Raw genomic sequence first — 27,963 nt, 5'->3', positions numbered from 1 at the left:
AAAGAAAGGATAACGCATAAACAGAAGAGTCCAGACTTGTTCCAAGACAAATCTGGGTTCCCTGGTAACTGGACTGCAAGGAAGTTTGATAGCTCTATTGCTATGAGGAAGGTAAGAAACCAAAGATCAGAAGCTTATAGAGTTTATAGAAGCAGGAAAGCACACATTTGGGTTCACTAATAAGTGGACTGAGCTAGCTCTTTTATAATGGGGAAAGTTAGAAACCAAAGCTTAAAAGCTCATGCAATTCACTAGACAAATAAGCAGACCCGAAATGAGCCAAATCAGCTAAATTGTGTAAATCTCAATCTCAAAATTGTGTACAAAATTAAAAGATCCATCCATCTTCGGATCAATCCTGACACAAAACTGAAAAATCCCAACTTGCCCTGATTGCCACACGGCAATATTTTCAATACAATCTCGAGACCCTAATGCCCAGTGTGACATGGCTATAACTTTAGCACTTAATATTAAATACATGACATGGATATGATAGCCCATTTTGAAATTTCTGAGCGTCATAGCTACAAAAAGTGCTATGAGTGCCTATCCACCAACAGGAGCAAATTCAATTCAAACTCATGACTATACCTCAATCACGTCTGCATCTCCCTCATTTTTCTGACTCTCCTTAATCATGAAAGCAGCACTCATTGGAGGTTTATCTACGGGAAGAGCACCTTCTAAAACCTTAACCACTTCCCCCATGGAAGGTCTAAGAGATGGTTGATCTTGCATACACCAAAAAGCTATCCTAATTGCGCTCTCGACTCCTTCCCATTCCACATTCCGCTCCAATTGTAGATCAATGGTTCCACCCAATGTCCCATCTCCACACATCTCATAGGCCAAAGAATGCAGATTGCCTACATCAGAGTGACTCTTGCCTACAACAATCTGTAGCAGCATCTCTCCAAACATGTAAATGTCTCTCTCCGGTAGAGTCTCCGATGAAGAAACAGTTTCCTTTGCTGATAAGCTCTGTAGGCCAAAATCTGTCACCTTAGCGACCAACTGCTCATCAAGCAACACATTCTGTAGTTTGAGATTTCCATGAGCTATGCATTGCTGACATTCTGCATGTAAATAAGCAATGGCGCGTGCTACTCCAACGGCAATATCGAGCCTTTGCAGCCAACTGCCCTTGTTTTGGTTCTGACTTGAGCTGAGAAGCCACTGATCAAGAGAACCATTGCTTATGTATTCATAAATCAGAAGCTTGTATTTTGGTTCAAAACAAAAGCCTTTTAAAGCGACCAAGTTTCTGTGATGGGTTCCACCTAATGTAGAAACAACCATTCGGAAGTCCTTCTCAGATGCCACAACATTATTTAGCATCTTAGCGACCACCGACATTTGGTTGGGAAGGGCAGCCTTAAAGACAGTTGGACCAAGTTGGTCCATGAAATTGTTGGTCAGCTCCTTCACTTCTTCAAATGATAATCTGATAAGAGCACTGTAATGAGGATTCATCTGAGCATCCTTCTGAAAGGGAACTCTACTTTGAGCCTTAATTTGTCTTCTCCGATAGATAAACCAAAATAAAAACATCTCCATTATAAGAAAAATAGATGCTGTTATCATGAATAGTACAACAGTGGCAACTATAAAATCCTCATGGTCATTGATCAGAGAAATAGACTGATGAGCTGATAATGGAATTGATGGATCCTTATGCAAATTAGTTTCTTGGGTAGACACTGCCTGAGGAACTAGACATACCTTTAAGAAAGATGTTGAGGAGAGAGATGCGTATCGATATCCACTAATAAAACCCGTTCTTTTGATGGTGCAAAGCCCCGAACCATCGTTTTTCGCAGTTGCCGCAAAGCAAGAACTGTCTTTCAAGCAGTACTGTTTGCACGCTACCATGCTTAACATGATATCAACATCGTGAGGAGGATAAAGGCCATAAAGAAGAGTCTGTTTCAAAACCAACATGCTTGTACCCATCTTGCAATTACCCACATCAACCATTTTCTTACACCCATAAGAACCATAATCCCCATTGGGAACGATTACCGAATTGAAAGAATCCTGAACCAGGCAATCACAAACAGGTCCAGTGGAATTGTAACCACAAATGCTATACAAACCACATGAACCAAATACATTGCACTGGTTTTCAACAGCTTGCCACCCAACCTTCCATGTATGAAGAACATCATCCCATGAATAAATCCTCAGGTTTCCATCGGCATCAAGCCGAAGATGCCTAAAAACCACAGATGGTTCGCTTAAATCCTTACTAGATTTATACCAGACAATTTGATTTGTAGAATCAAACAACCCCAAAACCCCATTGGACTCAAACCTTGCTTCCTCAACAATAACAGATGAGCTTAGTTGACTACTCCAATAGGTAACATTGCCATCCCACACAAGTGCAACGTCACCGGAGCTCCGAACCACAAAACTATAATAACCAGCAATATAGTTTTTGGAAGGGGCTTGAAGGGCTTGAGGGAAATGGAGAGACTGTCCAGGAAGGAGAGTATCAGTTGGGCTGTGAAAGCTCTCCCAAACTACTTTCTGCCCAAAATCCCTAAGAATTAGGTTCCCATTGTTCAATAGACTAGCCCCTTGAACTCCCAAACTACTAGTATTGCTGTTCCAAACAACCACTCCATTAGGGTTATCAAACAAGACAAAGCTTCCATCCATTGAAAGCTGAAATGTGGAGTTCTGAGAAACCCTAACTCCCCCACCAACAGTCCAAACAGGAAGCACCTCTTCATCACTTCTTTCTCTAAGATTATACCAAATACCCACAACAAAACCATCATCTTTCTGGTAATCAGGCAAAAACCCAAAAGCAAAAACCCCATTTTCAGATACCCAATGCCTTTCCTCATACCCAGAAATCTCAAATCCCAGAGGGACTGAAACCAATGAAAAATCCTCACAGAACCCACAAACGATAGAACCCAAAAAAACCATTACAACTAAAACAGACCCAAAACCCCCTAGTAAGAACTCAAAGAACAGGTTTCTGCAACACTTACCTTTGAAATGCTTGAGGGGGGTTTTAGGTTCCAACCCATTTCTCCAAATTCCATCCATTCCAGCCGAGAAAGGTTGGTGGCTAATATCCAAATTGATAAAGTGGAATCAAGGAAAGCGGATGAGGATATTTGAGTATAAAGTGGATACAATAGCCAAAGAGGCTTTGAGATAAAGGAAACTTTTGAGGAAGGAATGAAGGTTTGGATTCGAATCTTTGAAAATTGATTTGATGTAAAGAAGAAACAGGAAACAAAATTCAAAATCTTATTGAAAGGAATGAGAGCCCATTCCAAGGAGAGACTTTCCTGGTTTTCTTCCACCAACTATAATATTCTACATCGATTTTGTAGTATAAAAATATTTTTCTTGATTAAGGAGCTAAATAAAGCTGTTAGTGAGATTGTCAGGAGAACAAGAGCTCCTAAAAAACAACCTTTTCATAGGAATGACAAAGATATTGTAGTAACTAAAATAGGGAAGGTAAAGTGTCTGGTCAAATTATTTTGTTTCTTTTTAGAGATTTGTGCAGAAATTGCAGGGTTTTTTTTTCTTTGTTTTTTTGGTATTTGGTCTCTTGCAAAAAGACAAGTCACCCAACTGTGTACATGCACCATGTGCACCCTCATATTCCCCACTCTAATGAGTACATGCACTATGAATCTTACTAGTGGGAATTGATGTTAGAAGAGATATTAACAATATGTAGACCTGGCAAACGGGTGGGCCGGGTCACAAATGACCTGGAATGTTGCGGGTCACAAGGCTAACCCGAACCCACACGTAAGGGCCAGGTGGACCCGCGGGTCCTCAGTTTTTTTTTTTTTCATTCGCACACTATAATAGGATGATCCAAACCTTCCGTGTGATGGGCCATAACGTAATAGGTTGTACACCGGCCCGGCCCAGTTTTGATGGGACCCGTATGGGGCAAGTCAAATTTTAATGGGTCACTAATTTAGTGACCCGGACCCGTAAGTTACAGGCGGGCCGGGTGGACCCGCCGGTCCGGGTCACTTTTTGCCAGGTCTAACAATATGTCACACTCCTGAGACAACATTTTGATTAGGATGATCTAGACCTTTGTCTGATGGGCCACAAAATTGGAGATGCATATAGGGGTGTCAATGGACCTTGTACGCGACGCTAATGAACAAGATATGGGGACAAAAATTGGATCTGAACTGTGTCCATTGGATCTATATCCTAATTGTGTACAAAGTAAGAAGGACCAAAGACAGTTCGATAGATGATTCAAAATAGATCATGACCAACTCTAGAAAGTAGATCCGAAATGTACTCCCAAAAAGGATTTGACCATCGATGAGAGTTCCAAGCAGATTGTAAGCAAGAAATAGGTGGATCTGATCTAAAGTAGATCCGTAGACACCCCTACAGGCATGTGTAATTGAGACCGATGATCTTGTAAACCATTGTAGGGTACCCCACATTGTCCACGCCGAACTTGCATCCCATCGGTAAGCTTTTCTAAGTTTAACAGTAAACGAGACTTGGTGAATCATCCAACCAAGGTTGGGGAGGATGATTATGGGCCACACTTGTGTTGTCCTGCTGAATCCACATCCCGATCATGTCCAGATAGCATAGATGAGCCCAAAAACAATGCTTCCTTCACAATAGATGATCCTAATCCTCTAATTTTCTTTTTTCCTCAAAATTTATAATAATGTACAGTATAGGAATTTGTTAGGGACCATCACAGAAGGCATTTCACGGAAGGGCTGTTGCATGAGAGTGCAGCCACATCAATTAATAAGACAGAATCTGTTGAAAAGTGAGACTGTGGCTGCACTCTCATGCAACAGCCGTTCCACGAAATGCCTTCTTCGATGGTCCCTAGCAAATCCCTATATTATATGGTATTAGCTAGGTAATTTCGCAGAAAGCCATTTTTTCGCAAGAGAGAACGACTCACTTTTCAACAGATTTTGTCTCATTCCTTTAATTCATCTGAGTTGGCTGTTAAATTCCCGTGAAATTCTAGCAAATCCCTTATAATTGTATTATATGTGGGCTTTGCTAGTGACTTTCGCAGAAAGGCATTTCGCACTTTTTAGCAAGTTTTGTCTTATTCATTGGATTCATGAGGTGGCAGCTCTCACATGCAACAGCTAGACGTAAAATGCCTTTCTGCAAAAGTTGCTAGCAAATCCCATCTTTTGTTGTATAACATTTTTGCAATTTTATAGAATTTAAACTTATTTTTTCAAATATTAGCAGATATTTTTGATATATTGATTCTTTTTCAATATTTAAAAGGAAACTGCTAGCATCCATTGCAAAGGGCATTTCGCGGCTGGTCTGTCGCACATCAGACCAGCCACCTCGTGAATGGAGACAAAAGCTGGTATGTCGCACGTCTTCGTTGAGGTGCCTGGTGTGACATGCAATAGACCAGCTACGAAATGCCTTTCGCGATGGACCCTAGCAAATCCCTTTAAAAAATTAAAATAAAAAATATCAGCTACTTTATCGGACCAATAATCCATATCAAAGATGATTTGATTCATACTAATGTCTTGTGGGTGGGCCCTCTATGCATCTAATAGAGGGCCCATACTTTAACGGTCAATTTCAAGTCATTGATGAGTCGATTGAGATCATCTAATAAGTGTCATGTAGGTGAGTCTGTTTCTCGAGTAAATGAAATAAATTGTCCATATTATGTCAATGTCATGTAGGTGAGTCTGTTCCTCGTCTTTTATTAGCCATTGCAAGTTGTTGATCAGATAACTGGGATTATCCAATAGCTTTGATTTCGTGATGGTGCCTTCTCAACAATAGGGGGCCTAACACCTCTATCATGGGCTGAGACATCAATATAGTATAGGCACCCTTAGATGGGCTCATATATTAGAAATGGAGTGTTTTTTGTTTTCCCGGAAGGAGGATATGGGGTTACATACTCTATTTACACTGAGTGCATGTTTGACAAACAATGAATTTTTACACTAAGAGCATGTTTGACAAACGTGAATTTGTTTCATGCTAAACTAGTTTCTGAAGTGGGGGGATAGGACGGGTGAGAGAAGGAGAGACTTAAGAGGGCGAATGAGTAGAGGATGAGAAGTGGTTACAAAAACAAAGAAAAAAATCAATCAGATATTGAGTCGAGTTTGTTTTTTACACTTTCCTTACCCTCTCCTCACTCTTTAGTACCCCTTGTGTCAATCCATTTCCCACCCTCCCTCACCATTGGGTAATCTTAGGCTCTGTTCACTTGCGTTCTCAGGAAATCAAATCCCGGAAAAACACCTCTTTTTTTTCCGAGAAAGCTAAAATAATGGTGTTACTTGTTTTCCCGAGAAACTAACAGGATTAGGTGGAAAATATCAAAAATGACATGGAAAATTCCACAAATGATGTGGAAAAGAATCTTTTCTTACAAGTGTGAGAAACCATTTCCCACCATTTTGATGAGATTTTCTTTCCCGAGAAAACAAGTGAAAAAAGATGGGCAAGCAGTTTTTCGGGAAACCTTTTCCTACACAATTTCAAATGATGTTGGGCACTCACAATTTAGCCTATCCTTTTTCCACCCTCCCTCACCATTGGGTAATCTTAAGGGCATGTTTGTCAATCACGAAAAAAAAAAATTCCATGGAATATTAGTGGGTCACAATTTGGCCCATCCCTTCCCTTATTTTTTTCGTTTTGTAGTGCTCCCATTCAATACTCTACTTATAAGTTTTTAGATGAATGCTATTCTGAAGGGGTGCCCTTTAAAAAACCAGCCACAAGGGCGCCTCCGAAGGATCCAAAAAACAAAGAAGGCTACTTAAAAATCGATCCTTATAATAAAAAACAAAGGTGGCGTAGGCCCAATTTTAAGTCCAATAGTAAGTTTTGAAATGAAAATCAATCAATTACATTGGATTCGGCCACACGAAAAAGTGGAATGATTCAAATATAAAGTTCATTGCATACTTGCATCTCAATCATAACTACAACATCAAATGTGGAATGATTCAAACACAATCAAATCTCAATGAGATGGATCGTTATTCAAATATTTTTTCATAAGGGGGCCCTCATGGCTGAGGTTCGTTGCTTTATTTGAATTTTCAATCATGAAATGATTTTTTGAGAACCTTTAAATCAGATTGGAAAGCCCTTTCACTGATCGGGATATCGCACCTTAACTCTACAACATAATTGAATTAGTATAAATAAAGGACACATGGGGAGTCGATTTATCAATTTGGGGAGTTACAGCATTGATTATTTTTTAATTTAGCAGCAGTTAAGCGGGTGTATTATTTATTTTTAATTTTGTGGTTCAAAAGTCGAGTTCGACTCATCATTTCATTCCGGATATCATTTAATTTTTTATTAGAATAAAATCTTTATTATGCCTTTTGTTCAAGAAACACTAGACAAGGGAAATGATATCTGCACTTAGGATTTTTTTTTTTTATAATGGCACTCCTCTCTCCATCTCGCATTTTAATAGTCAGATAGGGGTCCAACTCGGGCTGTTTTGGGGGAAATTTGGTTGAGCTTTTACCATGAAATTGGGTTGGTTCTGGTTGGCTGAAATTCCTTTTTTTTTTTTTAACAAAATCTCATCCCGGCTGCACCGCTGTAGTCAAGTGCTGAGAGATTTGTAAGAAACCACAAGGACCCACTTAGAAAAGTGTGAATCAAAGAGTTCCCAAGATAATGGTTGTGTTGGGATTTTAAACCACAAGGACCCACTTAGCTCCGTTTGGTTGCCGGAATTTTTTTGGTTCTTCGGATTTTTGTGGAACAAAAAACTTCGTGGGAGATTGGTGGGGAAAAAAAACTCCCTGGAAGTATCCTAGTAAAATAAAAATCCCATATTTGGTTGACCGGACTATGGTGGGAAAAAATTGTTGGGAAGAAAGAAATCTTCTACAAGCTTATTTTTGGTTCCTGGGATTATTTTGGTTCCTGAAAGTTTTTTTTTTTTACTTCCTGGGGTTTCGTGTAGGGTTATTTTGGTTCCTGGGATTATTTTGGGCCCACCAACCAAACGTCGGTTTCCTATGAAAATTTCACAAAAATCCCAAGAATCAAAAAAGTTCCGGCAACCAAACTTAGCTAGGGCTAGAAAAATGGAAGGTAGACAAGGCAAGATGGAAGGTAGACAAGGCAAGCTGAAGTTTTCTCTTATGTACTTTAGTTTCCATACTTGTGCAGTTGGCTACCAGTATTTACTCCCAATGAAGGCAATGATTCAATGCCTATGCCAAAAACAAGGGTTTCAGCCCGAGTTCAAGATTACCAGTGTGCACACACCTAGGGTACGTCTGTTTGGATGCCACAAACCAGGCATCTACTGGAAGAGCCCTGGAAGTAGGGGTGGCACATCAGCAAGAGGAAAAACAAGAGAAAAGTGAAAGACGGCAGAATCATGTTTAATCTTCTTATATAGAAGATTAAAAAACACAAAGACACCCTTTTAAATAAAAGTACCCTTTCATTTTAAATTACTCTCTTAAATAATCAAAATGTCTTTTCACAAAAAAAGTTTCTATTGAATAGAAGAGAAATTATACGGTGCCTGATTGTGAAATCCAGTGCAGGACTGCAGGGGGTCACCACCCTTGATATATGATCCAACGGCGGCCCAGTTTTTAAGAGGATGCTGTTAGATCAAATATCAAGGGCTGTACTTCTGACATACTGCTTGCACTGGACTTCACGGTGGGGCACCATATAAAACTCTGAATAGAAATACCATTTCAAAAGAAGAAGTGTCTCCTTGAATAGACTTGTTACTATCTACCTCGTCAAACTTAGTTCTAAAATAAAATAGGGAGATGATAAATTCGCACCCCCTTTAGGATAATTCGCATCACTTCTAACGCCACAATTCACATTAAGAGGGGTGTGTATTATCCTACAGGGGTGCGAATAAATCATCGTCCATAAAATACTATAAGACCAAAATTTAGGCATTTCTGTAGGCGAAAAAATGCTTTACAAAAAAGTCACTTTTACTGTCCTTTAAACATGCTTATTGGGACCCACTTCTACGTCATTTATCTGATCAGTAGATCAACGGCAGCCACAAGGTCAGACTATGCCATTCAGAATACCTTGATTGGACGATCCTGCACCCTTGATTCCTCAAGCCTCTTCTAGGGTTTTACCAAAAGGAGGGAGATATACCATTGAATTTTTAAGCTTATTGAGATGGGATCAAGGCCGTGTGGGCCACCTCATGATGTTATACAACATCGACGCTCTTGATCTAACATATCTGCCCCTTCTAGGACCCCTTGCCTTTTACTGTTGATCATAGGAGTGACCTTCTCCGTGGCTGTTCTCATGTCAGTATGTCCTATATATAATAGCACGGGACTTGCTAGCGTGTCAAAATGTATTTCGCATATGGGCTGTTGCTTGTGAGAGCAGCCACACAGGCTCACTTTCCAGCAGGTTTTGTCATCATTCATGAGGTGGCTGCTCTCACATGTCTGCGAAATGCCTTATGTGATGGACGCTAGCAAATACCAAAAAATCCGCCAACAATAATCTTTCCCATTTATTTTTATTTTTATTTTATTTTTTTCATTTTACACAAACACATGCAGTGCTGATGCTACTGATTTGAAACTTTTGTTTTTTTTTTTTTTCATTTTTCTTCCTTCGAGTTAGTTTACTTTTTCACTTTATATTTGTTGTTGGAAAACACAAAACAAATTGCATGCCTGTGTGTTCTCGTAATAAAAAAAAGACTGAGGGCATGCTTAGTGATGCTGCTCAAATTTGCAAGTGTGTACACGGTCCTGATTACAAATTAAAAAGGTAACTTGAACCACGGAAGTTCAAATTTTGTTTAGAGGGACCTTCAATTTATAATGACACCCATCTAAGTAAGCTTGCCCTGTTTGGTTTATGGGATTTTAGTGGAAGAAGTAGTCAAAGGGGGAGGTGACAAGCATGGAAGTTTTGTAGGCTTGTCTTGGGGAGAAGAGTAGTAGTCAAAAGGAAAAAACGGTAAAGGCGCTTGGTTGCTAGAATATGTGTGGAAATATTTGGGGTGTCATTATCATAATGGTGGTAGAAGAGAGAGAAATAAAGGAAAAAAACAATGATTATAAAAGACAACCAAATTCTACTCTTTTTCTCATATAAAAACTCTAAAAATGAGGTTTGCAATTTGAATTTTAGTTGATGGGACAAATCGCGTCACATCAGCACCACCTAAGCAAAAGTGTAATAATGATGTCCCCTCGATGTTGGGTAGTCAAATGGAATTTGAGCCCAAATTTGACAACCAAACATCTTCCGGCATTTCAGAATACCTCAAAAGCCCAGCCGTTATCCATTTTTTTTGCAACCAAACAGGCCAATAACGATATCATTTTTCTCAAACTCATGGAGATGATAAAATTTTCTTCCGAATATACTTTAACATGAAATATTTTTCCCGCAATCCAAACAAGGCCTAAAAGAAACTAGTTCAACAAAGACACTTGTAAGCGAGGTTTTTATGAGATGTAGATGCCTCATTTTGTGTCCAACTGACCTGACCACAATTGAAACCCCTAGGGTTGCATTATAATGATGACTGTGTGCTTAAGTTATTGATGCTCATGTATTTTGATATACTTAGTAGACTTCGAGCATTAAACAACTAAAGACTATAAAAGATATCAAAACAAAAATTTTCAAGGTAGAAGATTAACAGTTATTTTAAACTGTTTCTCAATCAATGTTATCAAATGGTTGGATAAGAGATCTCCCCACAAATGAAAATTTTCAAAGTTTATAGATAAGATTTGTTACTGTAAAGAGGGCTATATATCTTGTTCGCTTCAATCACGAACGGAGATTTTTTACCCTCTTGAGCATTACCATCATTGTTGTGATTTTCTATCCTATATATATATAGTGTTCTTTTTACTACTATGACTAAGACATGGTGCCCTGCATTTTTAATAAAATTTTACCATTTCGAGAAAAAAAAAACTCTCTCAAAATCCTAGGCTTCAAAGAGTATTTTTGCAATATTAGAAGACATGGAAGGGAAAAACTGTGCCCGGGAGCTGTTGGAATGAAACCGACTAGAATGGAAGGAGAAGATGTGATTTAAGAGAAGATAATTGTTCTCTTGATGTCAAACACATAAAGAAAGAAGCTCAAGTTGATACACTAGTCAAGAACCTTCAAATTTCGCCAAAATGGCTGGCAAAGGAAGAAGATATAAGGCATAATATTTAGGCTACACTTCAAATCGAAGATTAACATTCCTTAACTATAATTAGCTTCCCTAAGCTATCACTGACACAATTACAAACGAAAAGTAAATGCCTTACATAATTCCAAAATAAGAAACTAAGTTCCTAGAATATTAACTCTCACAAAGGAGATTTCCAAAGTAGTCAAGTCCATGTTATAAGCTCCCAATGTAGAAGAGTTTCAATGTAGGAACAACAATGGTTGCATGACAAGCTCCGTGCATGTAGTAATTTCCAAAAAAGTCAAGTGGTCAAGCTTATATTTCCAACGAGAGCATCACTCGACGGAGGGTATATACCCAAACTCAAAAGGTTGTGAAAATATATAGTAAATGAGGTTGAACTATTTCCACCCCTTTTGGGTTTCTTTCCCCTTGAAAATGTCTTAATTTTGAAGAAAAGACAAACATTAGGGGTCAAAATGCTGTGTATGTGAGAGAGAGAGAGAGAGAGAGGGCCGGAGGGGTGTCGTGATTGCCTACCGTATTAACGAATTAGTCTTCTATGAAACATAACATGGTTCCTTCCGTGCATTTTAATCCACGGACTTCCATCACCCTCCAAGAGGAAGTATTCTAAATGAAACAAAAACCCAAACGAGAATGACGTACTTACCATGCAATCCAACGACCATGGTGCAAAAATACCAAGGTAGCAGTCAAACATTAGGTGAGATGTTCGTTCCCACGCCAAATCCCCAAAATAACCACTAAACGAGAAAACCCATCACGTAATCCGTAGATTAGAGATAGCATGCCGGGGCCCACATGGATTAGTCACTAACCTGTAGTATATCAACATCCCCGCATCGTGTGGTTTGCTTTTTTCAAAAGCGCCCTTCAGTTTAGCATTCTTCTATTAGAAAATGAAACAGCAACTACACTTGTCTTTCCTTGGTAATCATCAATGATAATAGAACAAATTAAGTGAATTAAAAATTTTGCAAGTAAAGCAAACCACACGATGCGGGGATGTTGATATACTACATGTTAGTGACTAATCCTTGTGGGCCCCGGCATGCTATCTAGTGTGGTGATGGGTATATCAACATCCCCGCATCGTGTGGTTTGCTTTACTTGCAAAATTTTTAATTCACTTAATTTGTTCTATTATCATTGATGATTACCGTGGAAAGACGAGTGTAGTCGTTGTTTCATTTTCTAATAGAAGAATGCTAAACTAAAGGGCGCTTTTGAAAAAACTAGGGATGCAACTTGCGTGGGGCACAACCAAATTTCGGCTCGAATTGGGTTAGCATTTCCTCAAGTTGGGTTGGGAAAAGCAAACCCTATTTAATTTCGAGTTAGGTTAGGGTTGAGGCCTTGGGTAATCCTACTCAACCCGAACCCGAACCCGACCTCCGTCCTCTAATTTTATCATGATTTTAAAAATCTTAGGATTATGTTTATTTTTGTATTGTTTTTAACTTTTACCCAAATTAGCCTGACCCAACCCGACCCGACCCGACCTGATTTGAAAAAAAAACAGGTTAGATGGGTCCAGTTAGGATTGAGAGATTTAGCGGTGGGTGGTTTAGGATTGACCATCCTTGACCCGAGACTAAGGTTGGATCAGGTTAGGGTTGAGGGAATGCTATCTCAGACTGGGCTAGGGTTGACCTTAACCCAGCCCAATCTGGCCCGAGTTTCCCTCCTAGCAAAAACTCTTCCATGAAAATGATTTTGCAAAATCTCAAATACTCAGCCATGACTAGCCTTTGCAAAAACTCACCTGTAAGCCATGAAAGTGCCTTTGATTCTCTCGCCCACTGAGTTTTATTTTCTATCCGTTGTACTCTTTGCGCTCCCATCTTTCTCAGTCGGTTGCTTCTGATTGAATAAATTCTTGCATTCCAAAAAAAAAAAAGGAAAAGGGTGCCCCACTACCTTAAATATATGGAAGGTAGGAGGAAGTAAGACTCAAAATTTGGGAAGTCAAATAAAATAGGAGCATGAAATAATAAAGTCGTCAACGGCGAATCAGAAACGTGAAAAAATAAAGGAGAGAAGTGGTATTACCGAAACAAGGGTGTGTGGAAATCATCTCTGTTTAAAAACTATTATTTGGCAGAGCATATATTAAAAACAAATTGTAGGTGCACCTATCAAAAGATAGGGTGTATATGTCCGTCCTCCAACTTAATTAATGACTTCATGGCCATGGGCCTCGATTACGGCATTCTACCTATGGTAACAAGTAGAAATAAGGCACGCTCGGGCGTTGTTCGAGAAACAAGGGTATTTTGGGAAATTCATATGTTGTTGGAACAACGGCAACGACTCTCTTATAACCCTATTAAAAGGACTTCTCGAGCTTCAGTTTTTAATCAGAAATTTCGAGAAGAAGAAGAATAGATTTCGCGATTGAAATGTAAGAAATCATGTCATATCTATCAGTTTTTAATCTCAAAATTAGCTGATTTTGCTGATCTTCAAATCATTTTCTTTCTCGAAATTCAGTTAGATTCACTTCCATTGATCTAAAAATTATCTGATTTTGCTGATCTTCAAATCATTCTCTTTCTCGAAACTCAATTAGATGTACTTATATTGATCTTACTACGCTAATTAGCTTCATTTACTCGAAATTAGGTAAATTCACCTTCTAAAAATTCGATTGAAATCAGACGCCGTAGATGCTTATTTTTCCTTAAATCAGCTTCGATTTCATGTTAAAACAAGATTAAGAACTATTTTTTAATCTTATGCTAACTGCCTCAAAATTGTCAGTTTTTACTGATCTTCAAATCATTCTCTGTTTTGAAATTCAGTTAGATGCACTTGTATTGATCTTTGTATGCTAATCAGCTTCAGTCACTCGAAATTAGGTAAATTCACCTTCAAGAACTTCAATTGAATTCAGACACCGAAGATGCTTATTTTTGTTTAAATCAGATTAGATTTCATTTCAAAACCAGATTAAGAACTCTATAAATCAAGTCAAATCAAGTCAAGTTCTTTACTCTATTTTGTTGAAATTAGGTTTTCTTCTTTTGCATTCAAGTTAGAAAAATTCCTGACTATTCACATCTGCCTTTTCCTTGAAGAAAATCTACTCAAGGAGTTGCAGAGCAGGAGAAAAAGACAACGAAAAAGAAGAAAAGCTAAAGAAGAGAGAGAGAGAGAGAGAGAGAGAGCTTTGATTTTAGTACCAGGTGTGAGGCGAGAGCTTCGATTTGAGTTACAGGTGGAAGACAATGGCGATATTGAAGGAGCATATACTGAAAAGGTCAAAAAGCAAATTATTTTTTTTCTTCCCATTGGCCGTTTTGGTAGTTACCTTTTGTTCCGATCATACCAACACAAACAAACATCCACTCTTCTTATTTCCAATTTCTCGCGATATGATGTTTCACATTTTTTTTTCAATTATAATATCTCGATAAATTAAAACTGGCTAATTACTGAAGCACCCTTCATTTTTTTTCCATTGACCAGGGTGCTTTTTGACAATTTGCTTCAAAGATATGGTGGATTAGGAAGATTTGGAATAGGAAAATATTAGGTGACCGGAACCGATTGTTCGTACCAAATTAGCAACGAATTTCTTGCTAGGTTACAAAATTGCGCACGATTATTTAAGAAGAGTACCTATCTAGGGAAAGTTACTGAGGCTATTTCGGTCATTTTATCTTGGCCCACATAGACATTCGTAGTGTTTTAGCTGATACCATTTGTATTTCTAGGGAACTTAACCAGGTAGAACTCGCTCCTAAAAGCTAGCCATTAAGGGGAGGGTGCCCATTCCCTTATAACCTATCCCCACCTATTTCACTTATTCAATGTGGGACTATTTGCTTCGGGTTGAAACTTGAAAGACAGCTCTAAGTAGATCAGACTTGCCACACATTTGTTTAATAGACAAGGAGAATTCAGTCATTAAAAGTTAAGTTTTCTCCAAACTATCGTGGCAAAAACTAACTCACGTAAAAATAGAAAATTCCCATCACCAAGCAATCAAGCACACGTCTATAAATAGCTCCCAAGTACCCTCTCCAATTTCCATTTTTTTTCTACTGCATCAGGCAAAAAAGCGCATTACAGAGAAAAAAAATACGAAAAGAATATAGGTATTCTCGATATTCAATGCTACTTTTATCTTTGCAGGATTTTTATTTATTTTTGTATTGAAGAGTGCCAAGCCTGCAAATTCCTATATATTCTTTTCTTTTCTATGGGGATCAAAGAAATTCTCTCTCCTTTTTTCTTTTTTGTTTTATATGCGATCAGAGCCGGCACAAGATTCTAATTGCAAACTATAATTTCACTTCTTCTTTTTTGGATTCTCGAAAGAAGAAGAAAAAAACATGGCCATTGGGTTTAGAAGAATATGGTGTGTTTTTTGTTGCAGGAGAATGGAAGACAAAGGTGGAGAGGTGAGACGAATCCACATCGTTTATTTCCTGAGTCGGATGGGAAGAATCGAACACCCCCATCTCATCCGAGTTCATCATTTGAATCGGAACGGTGTTCGTTTGCGAGGTCTGAAAAAAATTTCATCCGAAAAAAATCTCTCTTCTTTTATTTCTCTATCTCTTTTAACATTTTTCTCCTCTTGTTTTCTTGGTTTTAGATGTGAAACGATGGCTTTCAGATTTGCGTGGAAAAGACTTGCCTGATTCATTCTCCTGGTCTTACAAGAGGTTGGAAAATGGAAAATGGGTGTGCTTGGATAATCACTAAGAAATAATTCCCATTTTTTTCTATGCATTTTGGAGTAGGGGTATTGGGTAGTTTTCTGTTTCTTATCATTAAAATTCAAAATCTCTAAGGAAAATTGACTTTTGCAGGAGGTACAAGACAGGATATGTTTGGCAAGATTTGCTTGAGGACGACTTAATCACACCCATTTCTGACAATGAATACGTCCTCAAAGGCTCTGAAATCGCTGTTTTCCCTTTTGGTAACCCATTAAACCCCTTAATCCCCTCCATATTCCCTATTAGTAACCCATTAAACCCCTTAATCCCCTCTACATTTCTAACACTAAGTGGGGCCTTGGATACACGGATTTTAGAATCTTGGATTTCACCAAAATCTTGAATGGGAGATGAGAAAAAGGAGACCAACCGTCTTTTTTCTAATTTCTCGCCCTTCTTTCCGACATCAAGAGAGCAGGTGACCGTCCGTCCCATGTTTCCTGGTTTTAGAAATCTCGGGGGATGGAGGAGAGATTTCTAAAAATCCAAGAAACGTTGTCAGTACGGCAGCTTGATCATTAACCCTCTTTTACACTATTTTCAAACTAAAACCTGAATTCTAAAATCCGTGTATCTACTGCCCCTAACTGAATTATATTAAAACTAATTAATTTGGTTTAAACCCATTTAACAGATCCCTACTCTTTCGTCGAGAAGGCATCATCTCCGATCCAAAATCCTGATCCAGTGGAAGACAAGCAACAGCAATTTCCACAGGAAAAGTTTTCCAACAAACCGGAAACTAAGGCCGATATTTCGTCCGAAATAGAAGTGGAGGTGGACGATACGAGCAAAAAGGAGGTAGCTTTCAAAGTGGAAGAGCAAGAGAAATTTACGGAGACTGAGTCGTTGATAGAGAAAGTGAAGGAGAAAGATGGGGTTTTTTATTCTTCGTCCTCGTCCTCTCCTTATTCTTTGAAGAACAAAAACAGGGAGAAAGCGAAAAAATCACCCTCGTTCTCAAAGAGCAAGAGCTATTCAAGCGGAGCTTCACAGGTTTTTCGGAACCTGTTAACATGTGGTGCGGTAGAGACGGATGATTCAGCTGTTATGCTCATAAACAAGCAAAAGAAGACAGAAAAGGAGGGTGGAAGAGAGATTTGTAAGGGAGATGTTTTGGGTGGGTCCGAGAGGATTCTAAGCGGGGCTTGGAATCAGCAACAGGGTGGCAGGTAAATGGGTGGAACGTACTAAAAAGAAGAGACAGAACCAAAAAAAAAAAAAGGGCAATTATGGATTCGCACCCACTGTATGATAATTCGCACCCCAGTTACGTGAATTGGCCTCAAGAAGCGTTAAAGTCTGCCATCTAATTCACGTAAAAGGGAGCGAATTATCCTAGAGAGGGTGTGGATTTATCATCGCCCAAAAGAAAGCAACCTCTTGTGTGAAAAATGAAAACGACCATATTTTTGGCCCCACGTGTCCGACGTAGATGTGATTTGACCACTCCCGTTGACCCCACTTGATCAGATGATTTTTAATCGGACCGTTCATCCAAGAGGACAGTTATCCTAATCCAATTCATTGTTTTTGAGTTTTGAACGAACAATCCTAGCCCTTGCTAGTATTTTTATTCAATTGACCATTTGAATGGTAAAAATCGAATTTCTAGGTAGTTTTGTACCTAAACCCGCATGTTGGGAGATGATAGCTGCATCCTAACGGAAAACGAGCTACTCTAAAATAAACGGTCCACGCAAATCAAATCAGTAGGTGTGCGAATATCAAATGGATTAAAATTGATTTCGTCGATTTTTATTTTTATTTTTTTTAAATTGACTGTTTCATTCTTTTTTCTTTTCTTGCGAGGCAGGAAAAGCTTTAGCGGCACGAACACTTCGAAGAAGACGAGCGAATTCGGAAAACAGAAGCCAGTTTCTGCTAGTTATAAGCCTGTCGCCGAGCCGAATTGCTCGTAAGTGAAAACTGATTTTCTTTCATTTATCGCATAAAATATCAAAATATCCACTTATTTTCTTATATTATTCTGTTAAGAATTGTCACTTACTTGTTTTGGCCATTCCCACCCATCTATTTTGATTTGGAATTTTCTCATTGGCACATACAACTTACAGTTTTTCATTGCATATATGCTATATGGTGATAAGGTCACCTTGAGTTCTTGGCAATAATCTATGCATATGATGTACAGTTTCTACACTAGGCAACCAATTCTTCTCTGTAGTAGTGATGATCATACTTTGGGAAATGATATCCTCCCCCCCCCCCCCCCAAATAAACGGATAAAATCCCCGTCCCCCTTAACAGTTTCTTTGAGAATGGTTCACTGCTTGAGAATAAATTCAGCCCCTGTAATGTTTTTCTTTGCCTTTAAAACTTAACGAATAATGTTAAAAAGGGGGGGGGGGGGGTGTGGGTTATTTCTGGACGGATGAGATTGATTGTGTATTGCATTTAAATTTGCACAAAATAAATCACCACAAGTCAATGAGCTACACAAACTACTAGAGAGGGCAAGGGAGATAAATGTTGCGCGCCTTAGCTACTGGTGAGTTACTATAAAAAAAGCCGGTCCCACGACGTCTCGGACGGGTCCAGTTTCGGACCCACTTTGTAACTGCTTTCACTCTAGTTGCTCCAAGTAACTCTTTTTACAAGTCACTCCTTTCTTGGCTTAAACACTATATTTGGTATTGACTCTAGAACCGAATGTTAAGAAACCTAATCAATATGTATACGTCATAAGATAGTAAAACTGTTCAACATCGTATTAAAGAATTATCTATATTCCGTGCATGGGAGGCCGGTCATCAACCTTCCCAATCACCACACCCAAATTCCACTTGTAAAGTGGGCAATGGGATTAGAGAATTCTGTATATTGTTTGAGTAGCCGATCAGATCAACCTCCCCAATCACCACACCCAATTGCCATCACCGAATAAAAAGTCAATCTTATTCACTCCAATAAGATTTGCCTTCCTCAATTTTTTTCATACCTAGAAAGGTTTGAATAAGACTCGTTCCTTTATTCTAGTAGAGATTCTTTTTTATTCTTTCGGTTCATTGCTTGCTATTTTATTGATATCTCATGAGGAAATGACATTTCCACCTCCTTTGTTTGTCTTTTCCGGAAAATGAAATACAGTAATTTTTAAGAAGGGAAATGATTTCGCTACCATGTTTTGATAAGATGTGCGAAGGCGCACCTTATCTTTTAGTATTTAAAGGGCTGTCAGAAGATTATTTTGGTTTTCAAAAAGGTCTTACCGGCCTTTAAATACTAAACGACAAGATGTGTCGCCCATCTTTATCAAACCACGGTAGCGTTGAAATCATTTCCCTTTAAGAAAAGACAAATAGGGTACTTGCAGTTCTTTTGAGTTGTTCATCATTCAAAACGCACATCTAGACTGCCATGATTACATACAAAAGATCTGACAAAAATTAGATTACAGATAACTACAAAACAATCTATTCTAACCATGCAATAAATCTAGAATACATAGAAGATCCGAAATTTACCTCGATCTGGCATGAAAAATCTTAAGATCTAATAGAACACAGCAGAGACCAGACCCTTTATATATAGAAAAGGCCTCTTAGTGTTCCATTCATAACTCTTAGAAATTTAATCTATTTAATTAACTACTAATTCTATGCAGTTAATTTAGGACTACACTAAAATATCTGTGTTTTTAGAATAAGATGCATTGATTAAGCTTGTACCCATTATTATTGATCACTTTATCAATAGTTAAATCTAGAAATTTCACACTTAGTCCCTATTCGTTTGAGATTGTGACAACCGATTGTGGGCTTCCAACCTATTCTCGGGCTCAAAATCAATTTTGAGTCGTTTGAGATTGTGACAAGCGATTGTGGGCTTCCTACCTATTCTCGGGCTCAAAACAGGGCCTTAATCTTACTCTACAATCCAGTCCACTAATGTGAGGTCAACATTGACCACGCATAAGATCTTACAGTATGCATTTTATTCTATGCCAAAGCGTGCCATAGACTGGGCTTATGGAGCCTCCTGATCCAGGCAAAACCCCCTCCCCCAAGGGATTTGAAGGCGAAGAAAGGCCGATTCAAAATACCCCAACTGAAAACTTTCATAACTTCGTGGGCGATCTTCACGAAACCTTTCTGAAGACAAAAGCCCTTCAGAAGGATGGTTCTCCAACCCCTAAAATCTGCAAGGAAGACAGGATCCTCTCTTCCCCTGCTCCCAGATTTTCTGAAAAATCAGATTCTCCCCAAAAGATTCCTTCATCGCATAGGTTCCCTTGGCACTCCTCGACGCCCTTTTCCGCAATATCCGATGGATCCCCCCTTCTCCATAGCCTTAATCTCGAAATCAGTCTCTTGGAACCTATGTCTGAGTCCCATGTTCAAAAAGGAACTCGAAATCACAAAATCTTTTCAAAACCTGCCAAACCCGCTAGTGCCGTTTCACCAGCCAAGAAACCCTCTCCCATCAGGAGCAAAACCTATGCTCAGAATGATTCTCTCACCACGGAGGAATTTTCCCCCCCTCCAGCTCCCCTTGTTAACCATTTTTTTCATCTTTCAACTCCTGGGTCAGATCCTTTGCCTAAAAACTCACCCCAAATCATCCCCACCCCCTCAATCCAGCTAGAAAATTTCCCACCCCTTGTCACTGGAATCCAAATTTCTAATTCCCCACCTCAGTCTGCCATTAACATCCCCGCCCCGCCACTCCTCCCCACCCCGCCCTCTGAACCTAATGGAAACCCCTGGAAAAATCTTTTCATCAAAGCAAAGCCTTCAACATCAACCAATCTGAGAAGAGCCTTTCCAAAAGAGCCTGGACTCACCAAGTCCTCCATCGATTTCTCCATGGAAGAAGTCAGCATTGGCAGTAACAAATGGAACCACTGCCTCGTCGGATTCTTCCTGGGAAGAAGGCCATTTGTACAGCATCTTCAAGAAAACCTGCAAAGGAAATGGAACCTTAAGGGTAACATACAGATCTCCACCCTAAGAAATGGCTTCTTTCTCTTCCGGTTTAGCTGCGGGGAAGATTGCGATCAAATTCTCGAAATGGGAGGACACACTTATGCCAGTAGACCCCTCATCCTCCGTCGATGGTCTCCAGGGCTACCTCTCGAACAACCTGAACTATCTACTGTTCCTATTTGGGTAAAACTGCCTGGCCTCCCCTTACAGTACTGGAACAATGAAGGTATTAGTAAAATTGGCAGCGTGATTGGAAATCCCCTCTACATGGATTCCAAAACAGCGGATGAAACCAGGTTAAATTTTGCAAGGATTTGCGTTGAAATCGAAGCTGGGGACCCTCTCCCAGATTCTATAGAACTACATTCTCCCTTTGGAGTCGCAACCCAGTCATTTGAATACGAATGGAAACCTCAGTCTTGCAATCTTTGCAAGATTTTCAACCACTCAACTGAAAAATGCCCTGTTTCAGCAAAGACCAATCCCAAACCTGCCCAGGAATGGAGACCCATTTCTCGAAAAGAACCCCCTAAAGCTCCCTCTGCCCCTTCCTCTGACCCTGATCTTAACCAGGATACTTCTACCCCCGCCTCTTCCCCTAAACCCCAATCCCCACCAAGAAATGAGTCTAATCTCTCCATTGTAACAACACAGAACCCATTCGACATCCTCAATTCAGTTGACACTGACGAAAAAAATTCTGAATTCATTTCAGAGGATGAAGATGTTAGTGCCACCTCTGGCCCCTGTGCAATCCTCGGGAACAACAGGTCCTTGGGTCTTGATGGTCCCAGCTCCTCTGACCCTCTTTCTTTCCCAGGCCCCTTAACTGATCCAATAGAAAATACCCTCCCTCCTTCTGACACTGAGCTGAAGGACACCCACCCCGAATCCTCTGATCTCCCTTCCTCCCCCCATGTTGATCACACAAGATCAGCCCAAAACTCCCCCCTGCAAAATTCTCATGATTAAGCTTGGGACCTGGAACATAAGAGGGCTTGGTACCAAAAATAAGAGAAAGGACATAAGAGATATTATCCGTAAAGAAAAGCTTCCATTTCTCAGCATCCTTGAAACTCATGCTCCTATCCACAAAATCCATGAATACATGTCAGAAATGTGCAGTGGTTGGAATATTTCAACTAATTATAACAGCTCTGATAGAGGCAGAATTTGGATCATTTGGAACCCAAATTTGGTGCAGGTAAGAATCATCCAGGAAGCAAATCAGTTTATGCACTGTGAGGTTAGATTTCTTCAAACCAATATCACCCTCCTTGTTACCTCTGTCTATGCTCTAAACAGAGGAACTGAAAGGAGAGTTCTGTGGAATCATCTATCTCTCATTGCTAGAAGTGTCTCCCTCCCATGGATCATTATGGGAGACTTCAATATCATAAGATTCGCCTCTGAATTCTTGGGGGGAACTGGTCCCTCGGCTCGTGATATGGACGACTTCAACTCCTGGATTGATGAATGCTCCATCTCTGATCTTCGATCCTTTGGGCAAACTCTTTCTTGGAATAACAAATCGAATGAGAATAATTGGAAGTTTAGAAGGCTAGATAGAGTCCTTGTTAACGAAGAATGGCTTTACCAATACCCCTCCTCCTTCGCATCTTACCTTCACCCTGGGCTATCTGATCACACCCCTATTACTATCCAGTTAAACCAATCCCCTCAAATCCCTAAACCTCCTTTCAAATTCTTCTCCATGTGGCTTGAAGACCTCTCTGTGTTTGAAGTCGTGGAGAGAGCATGGAACATAGAGATCGATGGATCGCCTCTATTCATTGTAGTCAAAAAGCTCAAAGAAGTGAAAGAAAGTCTAAAAATCTGGAATCGTGAAAATTTTGGCAGAATAGACATTGAAGCTCCTCGGTTGAGACTGCTCCTTGAATCCATTCAAGAAAAGATTGCATCTTCCCTTTCGGATCCGACGTTGAGAGATGAAGAAGTCCGGATCAAAGATGAATACATTAGGACTGCTCGAAAGGAGGAGGCTTTCTACAGGCAGAAATCTCGATCCCAGTGGCTGAGCCTTGGGGACTCGAACACTGCTTTCTTCCATGCGGCCTTGAAAGCCCGAAAAAACCAAAACTGCATACAAGGCACTGTTACTTCTGATGGGTCCATTTCAACTAATCCCGAGAAGATAGCAGCAACTATGGTTGAGTTCTTCTCTTCTCTTCTCAACAAGGAGGAATCATCCCAGCCAGTCCATCCAAGCAGCATCCCCGAACCGACCAGATTTCTTTCGGAAGCTGACTCTCAGTGGCTAACCAGGAAATTTTCTGCTGACGAAATCTGGGATGTCATCCAAAGCTCCGATGGGAACAAGTCTCCTGGCCCTGATGGATTCAATGGGTGCTTCTTCCAAGCTTTCTGGTACTTAATTGGGCCTGACATTGTTAAAGCAATCCAATTCTTCTTCCAAAAAGGTAAAATCTTACCTCAACTAAATGCCACCTTTCTAGCTCTCTTGCCCAAAACCCCTGATGCGAGCTCCCCAGAGAAATACAGGCCCATATCTCTCTGCAATTTCTTGTACAAAGTCATCACTAAACTCCTGGCAAATAGACTTAAACCCATTATGGATAGCCTCATTAGCCCTTTCCAGTCAGCATTCATTAAAGGTAGGAGTATCCATGATAACATTCTCCTAGCTCATGATTTATGTCATAATTTCCACAGAAAAAACCCGAAAAAAGCAATGTGTCTTAAATTAGACCTCAAAAAAGCTTTTGATAGTGTCAACAGATCCACCCTGATTTCCTTCATGCGAAAAATGGGCTTCCCAGAACTATGGTGTCGGTGGGTGCATGAATGCATATCTACTCCCTCCTTTTCTGTCCTAGTCAATGGGTCTCCTCGGGGATTCTTTCGGTCTTCAAATGGCCTCAGGCAGGGTGATCCCTTATCCCCCCTGCTCTTCAGTTTTGTAATGGAAATGTTATCCTGTCTTCTATCCTCCTTCCAAGCCCAAGGCCTAATTTCCTCCCCCTTCTCTAAAGGAGATTTATCCATTTGCCACACCCTATTTGCTGATGATGTTATGATCTATGTTGAGCCTAACATCACTTCAGCTGCAGGGATCCTAAAATGCTTAGAGTCATTCAAGATTTGCTCGGGCCTTGAATTTAATCCTGGCAAAAGTGAGGTCTTCTTTGCAGGCATCCAAAACAGCAGCAAGAGAGCTATTTGCAACATTCTTAAGATTGGAGAAGGAAAGCTCCCAATAAAATACTTGGGTCTTCCCCTAATCACTTCAAGGCTCACCTCTAGAGATTGCCAACCTATCATGGACAAGATCAAACAAAGGATCTCGTCGTGGTCATTCCGTCACCTTTCTAGAGCTGGCAGAGTGGAGTTGGTTAAATCCGTTCTCAGCACTTATCAAATTTATTGGTCTGCAGCGTTTCATATCCCCAAAGCAACTCTCAATAATATTGAGAAAATCCTTCGAAACTTTATCTGGGCAGGCTCAAATCTTGAGAAATCTCATCACACAGTATCTTGGAACACAATCTGTAGCCCCAAATCTGAAGGAGGCCTCGGGATCAGAAAGGTATCAGATTTGAATCTGGCCGCCCAGATCAAACAACTTTGGCTCATCCTTACCAAGAGAAACTCTCCCTGGGTTACCTGGTTTGATCGGAAATATATCAGAGGAAGAAGTTTATGGACTCTCCCCATGCCTACATCCCCATCCTGGGCAGCTAGAAGCATTATAAAATCTCGTGACATGGCCAGCAAGCATGTCTGCTTCATTGTCGGATCTCAGTCCCCTCTGCAATTTTGGACAGATCCTTGGCATCCGAATGGTCCCCTCTCTGCCCAGTCTTCCATTACGACATCATTCATTCCCCAGAAAGCTTCTATTGCTGAGGCTAAATTTCAGGGTGGGTGGGATTTGATTCAAGTGCTTCCTCATCTTCAAGAGCTTAAGCAGATCATCAATTCTGGTCTTTTCACTAAAGCTGCTAATTCTAACCCGATTTGGAAGCCGGAATCTGATGGCAATTTCAGGCTACGAAGTGCTTGGAACACCGTTAGATCTCCTAATCCTAAACCTCCTTGGGCATCATCAGTTTGGTTCGCCGGTCACACTCCGAAGTTCAGTATCACAGCTTGGCAAGCTCTTCAGGACAAAATGAGTACCAGAGATAACCTTCATTTCCTCGGCCCCAACCTTGATCGCTCCTGCCTTCTCTGCAATTCTGCCTCCGAAAGTGTCAACCACATTTTCTTCAATTGCTCTTACTCGGCATGGATATGGCGAGTGATTCTCCGCCGCATCTCAGAGAGAAGAAAGCAAAAAAAATCCCTATCCGATGAGGAAAACTGGATTCGGAGCAAATTCAAGAAAAAAGGGCAGACCTACACCCTTGTTCGAACTCTTCTCACTGCTTCAATCTACTTGCTCTGGCAGGAAAGAAACTCAAGACTATTTCAAAAAAAAAAAACCCATAAAAGGTTCCTTTTAAGTAGAATTATTAGTGCAACTAGGTCTCGCATTTTGGCCCTCAAGCTGGAAGATGAAGACTCTGAAGAAAACCAAAGAATTTCCAACTCCTTTAATCTTCCCCTGTTCAGCAAAGCCACTGACCCAAAATTCTGCCATTGGGAGCCTCCTGCTGCCTATGAGATCAAGTTGAATCCGGACGCCTCCCTGGCTAGTGAAACCGCCTCGATTGGAGGCCTTCTCCGAGACCACAAGGGTACAATCCTATCTCTCTTCTCTGTTAACTGCAATCCTCACCCAATCCAAGAATTAGAAATTGAAGCCATCCATCATGGCATCAAATTAGCCATCAAGCACCAAGTTAAGAGTCTGTGGATAGAATCTGATTCGCTCATCGCTGTTATGGCCATAAACCTGCTTTGGCCGTGCCCATGGCGGAAAATCCCAACACTCGAATCAATTAGATCCATGCTCATCTCTTTTGAGAGCTGGAAGCTGACCCACATTTGGCGTGAAGGCAATAGAGCAGCTGACTTCTTATCCAAACCCAACTGTATCTGTAAAGGAGACTCAATTTCTCTTGAATTGGTTCCACAGGAACTTGCAAAAATTATTTCTGATGATGTATCGGGAATGATCTATCCTAGATTGTAGATTGTAAATTTTCCTTTTTCTAATATAGCTGGTGGGGGTCTGCCTAACCCCAAATTACCGATCAAAAAAAAAAAAAAGCGTGCCATATAAAAAGTCCCTACACCAAACTTAATTTCTTCTCTTATGTCCAAGTGGATCTAGTGTAGTGATCCCACTTTTCATCATCATAAAGAGTGATAAAGCAATGGTTGGCATGTCGGCTGGCATCGTGGGTTTGGTCCCCATATATGGGAGTTCGAATCCCCAGGCTAACCCGATGCACGTGGTTCAAGGTAGACATGGCAAAAAGTGACCTGGACCCGCGGGTCCACCTGGCCCGTCCGTAAATTACGGGTCCGGGTCACCAATCAGTGACCCGTTTGAAATTGACCCCCACCCGGCCCGTCAAGACTTGGCCGGGCCGGGTGGATCCGCGAGTGCCCATTGAGACTTGGAAAAAGGTTTTATTTTACCCTTTTTCGGTAATTCTCATATTTTTTCATTTTCTTTGTAGTTTTTTTCGTAATTATCATATTTTGTTACATTTTTCGGTATTTTTTTCGTATTTCTTCTACTTTTGTGCCATTTTGCCTTAATTTTTCTATAAAGTTTAGTAACGAATTATTTTTATCTATTGCTATTATTTATTGCTATATAGCAACCTTTGCACAAGATAACTCTCAAAAAGTCAACATGAATGGGCTAACATCACATGATCACATGTAATTGGAGAAGGCAGCGTTAGAGAAGGCGGCTAGCAAATCCCTTTATAAATAAATAAAAATCTTAAAAAATTATGTCAAAAATCCGGGTGACCCGCCGGTTGACCCTGCCCGTACGGGCCGGGTGCGGGTCCAACCTTAGTGACGCGTAATATTTCCAGGTAGGATTAGTCCATAGCCCTAAAAAGGGGTGGGATACCCTATTTCATTTTTTTTTTTCAAAAAAAAAAAAAAAAGAGTGATAAAGCATACAATCCCTGGGACATCTACCTTTCCACTTGAATCTTTTGCTGCCAGATGAGCACACATGGTCTTTTTCTTTGCCTACCAAAAAGAAATGTTTTCTTTGACAACTTATTTTGACTGGATTGATGCAGGCAGTGTGGAAAGGGATTCAAGCCAGAAAGGTTACATTCGCATATGAAATCATGCAAAGGTTTGAAAAGCAGGGGTAAGAGTTTAGCTTCAGGGAAGCTCTCACAAGCATCAACTGAAGAAGAGTTGGGCAAGAAAGCGGCAATTTCAGGGCCTTTTTTGACCCGCTAGCCAGTTATATCAGTTCAGATGAGTCCAGCGAGTTTTTTACGAGCTCCTCCTCATCTTATTCCTTCTTTGCCTATTTTATTTACCCAGAAAAAAGGAGAAAAAAAATTAAAGAGAAGAGATTATACACCATCAACTACCCTTTGCTTGCTGTTTGGGCAAAAGTGGAACATGGAAAGGGTTTGGTGTTGGACACTAACAGTGAGTTCCATTTGCTTTGGCATTTCTGTGGGTGGTCAGATCGAGGATCCCACTTCTTGTAGAGTTGTAGCCGGTGATTACTGTTCACGGCAGCAAAATTAGCTTCTTCTTTTTTTTTTGACAGGTATTGTTGTGTCCAATACATGATCATTTCCCATATAAAAATCTATGCTTTCTATAGAAAACTGTATTTTGGGTGTTTGTACTGCTTGAGGAATTTCATCCCTGCTTGTAAATTTATAGGAATTTCAGCACCGAATCGTGCTATTTGAGAGATTTATAATGATCTAAGATAGGATTTGGATAAAAATTGTGAGAGCTTATTTGTTCATATCTTCCACTCCCCCTCAATCATGACATTCCAAAGGGAGAGTTAGCATGGAAATAGTTAAACTTAAAATAGCAGGGTTCAAGTTTTGTTTGGGGTTGAGCCTTAGCTCAATTGGTAAGGCTTTGTTCTTCAATTTAAGGCTTTGTTCTTCAACACCTTGAAGGCGGAGGTTAAATCCCA

At 40.1% G+C, this 27,963-nt stretch overlaps 2 protein-coding genes across 4 annotated transcripts; one reads left to right on the top strand and one right to left on the bottom strand.

Moving 5' to 3' along the window:
- Positions 1-275: 275 nt before the first annotated feature.
- LOC143860273 (G-type lectin S-receptor-like serine/threonine-protein kinase SD3-1) lies at positions 276-3,440 on the bottom strand. The gene has a single exon (XM_077370844.1). It carries the CDS (start codon positions 3,064-3,066, stop codon positions 589-591), a length of 2,478 nt encoding a protein of 825 aa, XP_077226959.1. The 5' UTR covers positions 3,067-3,440; the 3' UTR covers positions 276-588.
- A 10,044-nt stretch (positions 3,441-13,484) lies between these two features.
- Positions 13,485-27,743, top strand: LOC143848188 (UPSTREAM OF FLC protein (DUF966)). Of its 3 annotated transcripts, none has more exons than XM_077357085.1 (8): positions 13,485-13,610; positions 14,287-14,468; positions 15,591-15,721; positions 15,813-15,882; positions 16,030-16,142; positions 16,574-17,111; positions 17,756-17,857; positions 27,090-27,743. In XM_077357085.1, the coding sequence occupies exons 2-8, from the start codon at positions 14,437-14,439 to the stop codon at positions 27,130-27,132; spliced, it is 1,029 nt and encodes a 342-aa protein (XP_077213200.1). In that variant the 5' UTR covers positions 13,485-13,610; positions 14,287-14,436; the 3' UTR covers positions 27,133-27,743. The 3 variants fall into 3 exon arrangements, with proteins under 3 accessions (XP_077213200.1, XP_077213187.1, XP_077213195.1); XM_077357072.1 differs by having other exon boundaries at positions 27,086-27,739; XM_077357080.1 differs by lacking the exons at positions 13,485-13,610; positions 14,287-14,468 and adding an exon at positions 14,928-15,309 and having other exon boundaries at positions 27,086-27,739.
- Positions 27,744-27,963: the final 220 nt, after the last annotated feature.

Source organism: Tasmannia lanceolata, unplaced genomic scaffold, assembly GCF_043159265.1.
Source record: "Tasmannia lanceolata isolate RefF3 unplaced genomic scaffold, GAP_Taslan_0.1 ptg000003l, whole genome shotgun sequence".
NCBI classification, from domain to species: Eukaryota; Viridiplantae; Streptophyta; class Magnoliopsida; order Canellales; family Winteraceae; genus Tasmannia; species Tasmannia lanceolata.
This window is presented reverse-complemented; position numbering and strand designations above follow the sequence as displayed.

Coding starts and splice junctions, on each gene's coding strand:
- LOC143860273 (XM_077370844.1), bottom strand. CDS start 3,066: ATGGATGGAATTTGGAGAAATGGGTTGGAACCTAAAACCCCCCTCAAG.
- LOC143848188 (XM_077357072.1), top strand. CDS start 14,437: ATGGCGATATTGAAGGAGCATATACTGAAAAG. Junction 17,112..17,755: donor AATCAGCAACAGGGTGGCAG/GTAAATGGGTGG, acceptor CTTGCGAGGCAG/GAAAAGCTTTAGCGGCACGA. Junction 17,858..27,085: donor GTCGCCGAGCCGAATTGCTC/GTAAGTGAAAAC, acceptor GGATTGATGCAG/GCAGTGTGGAAAGGGATTCA.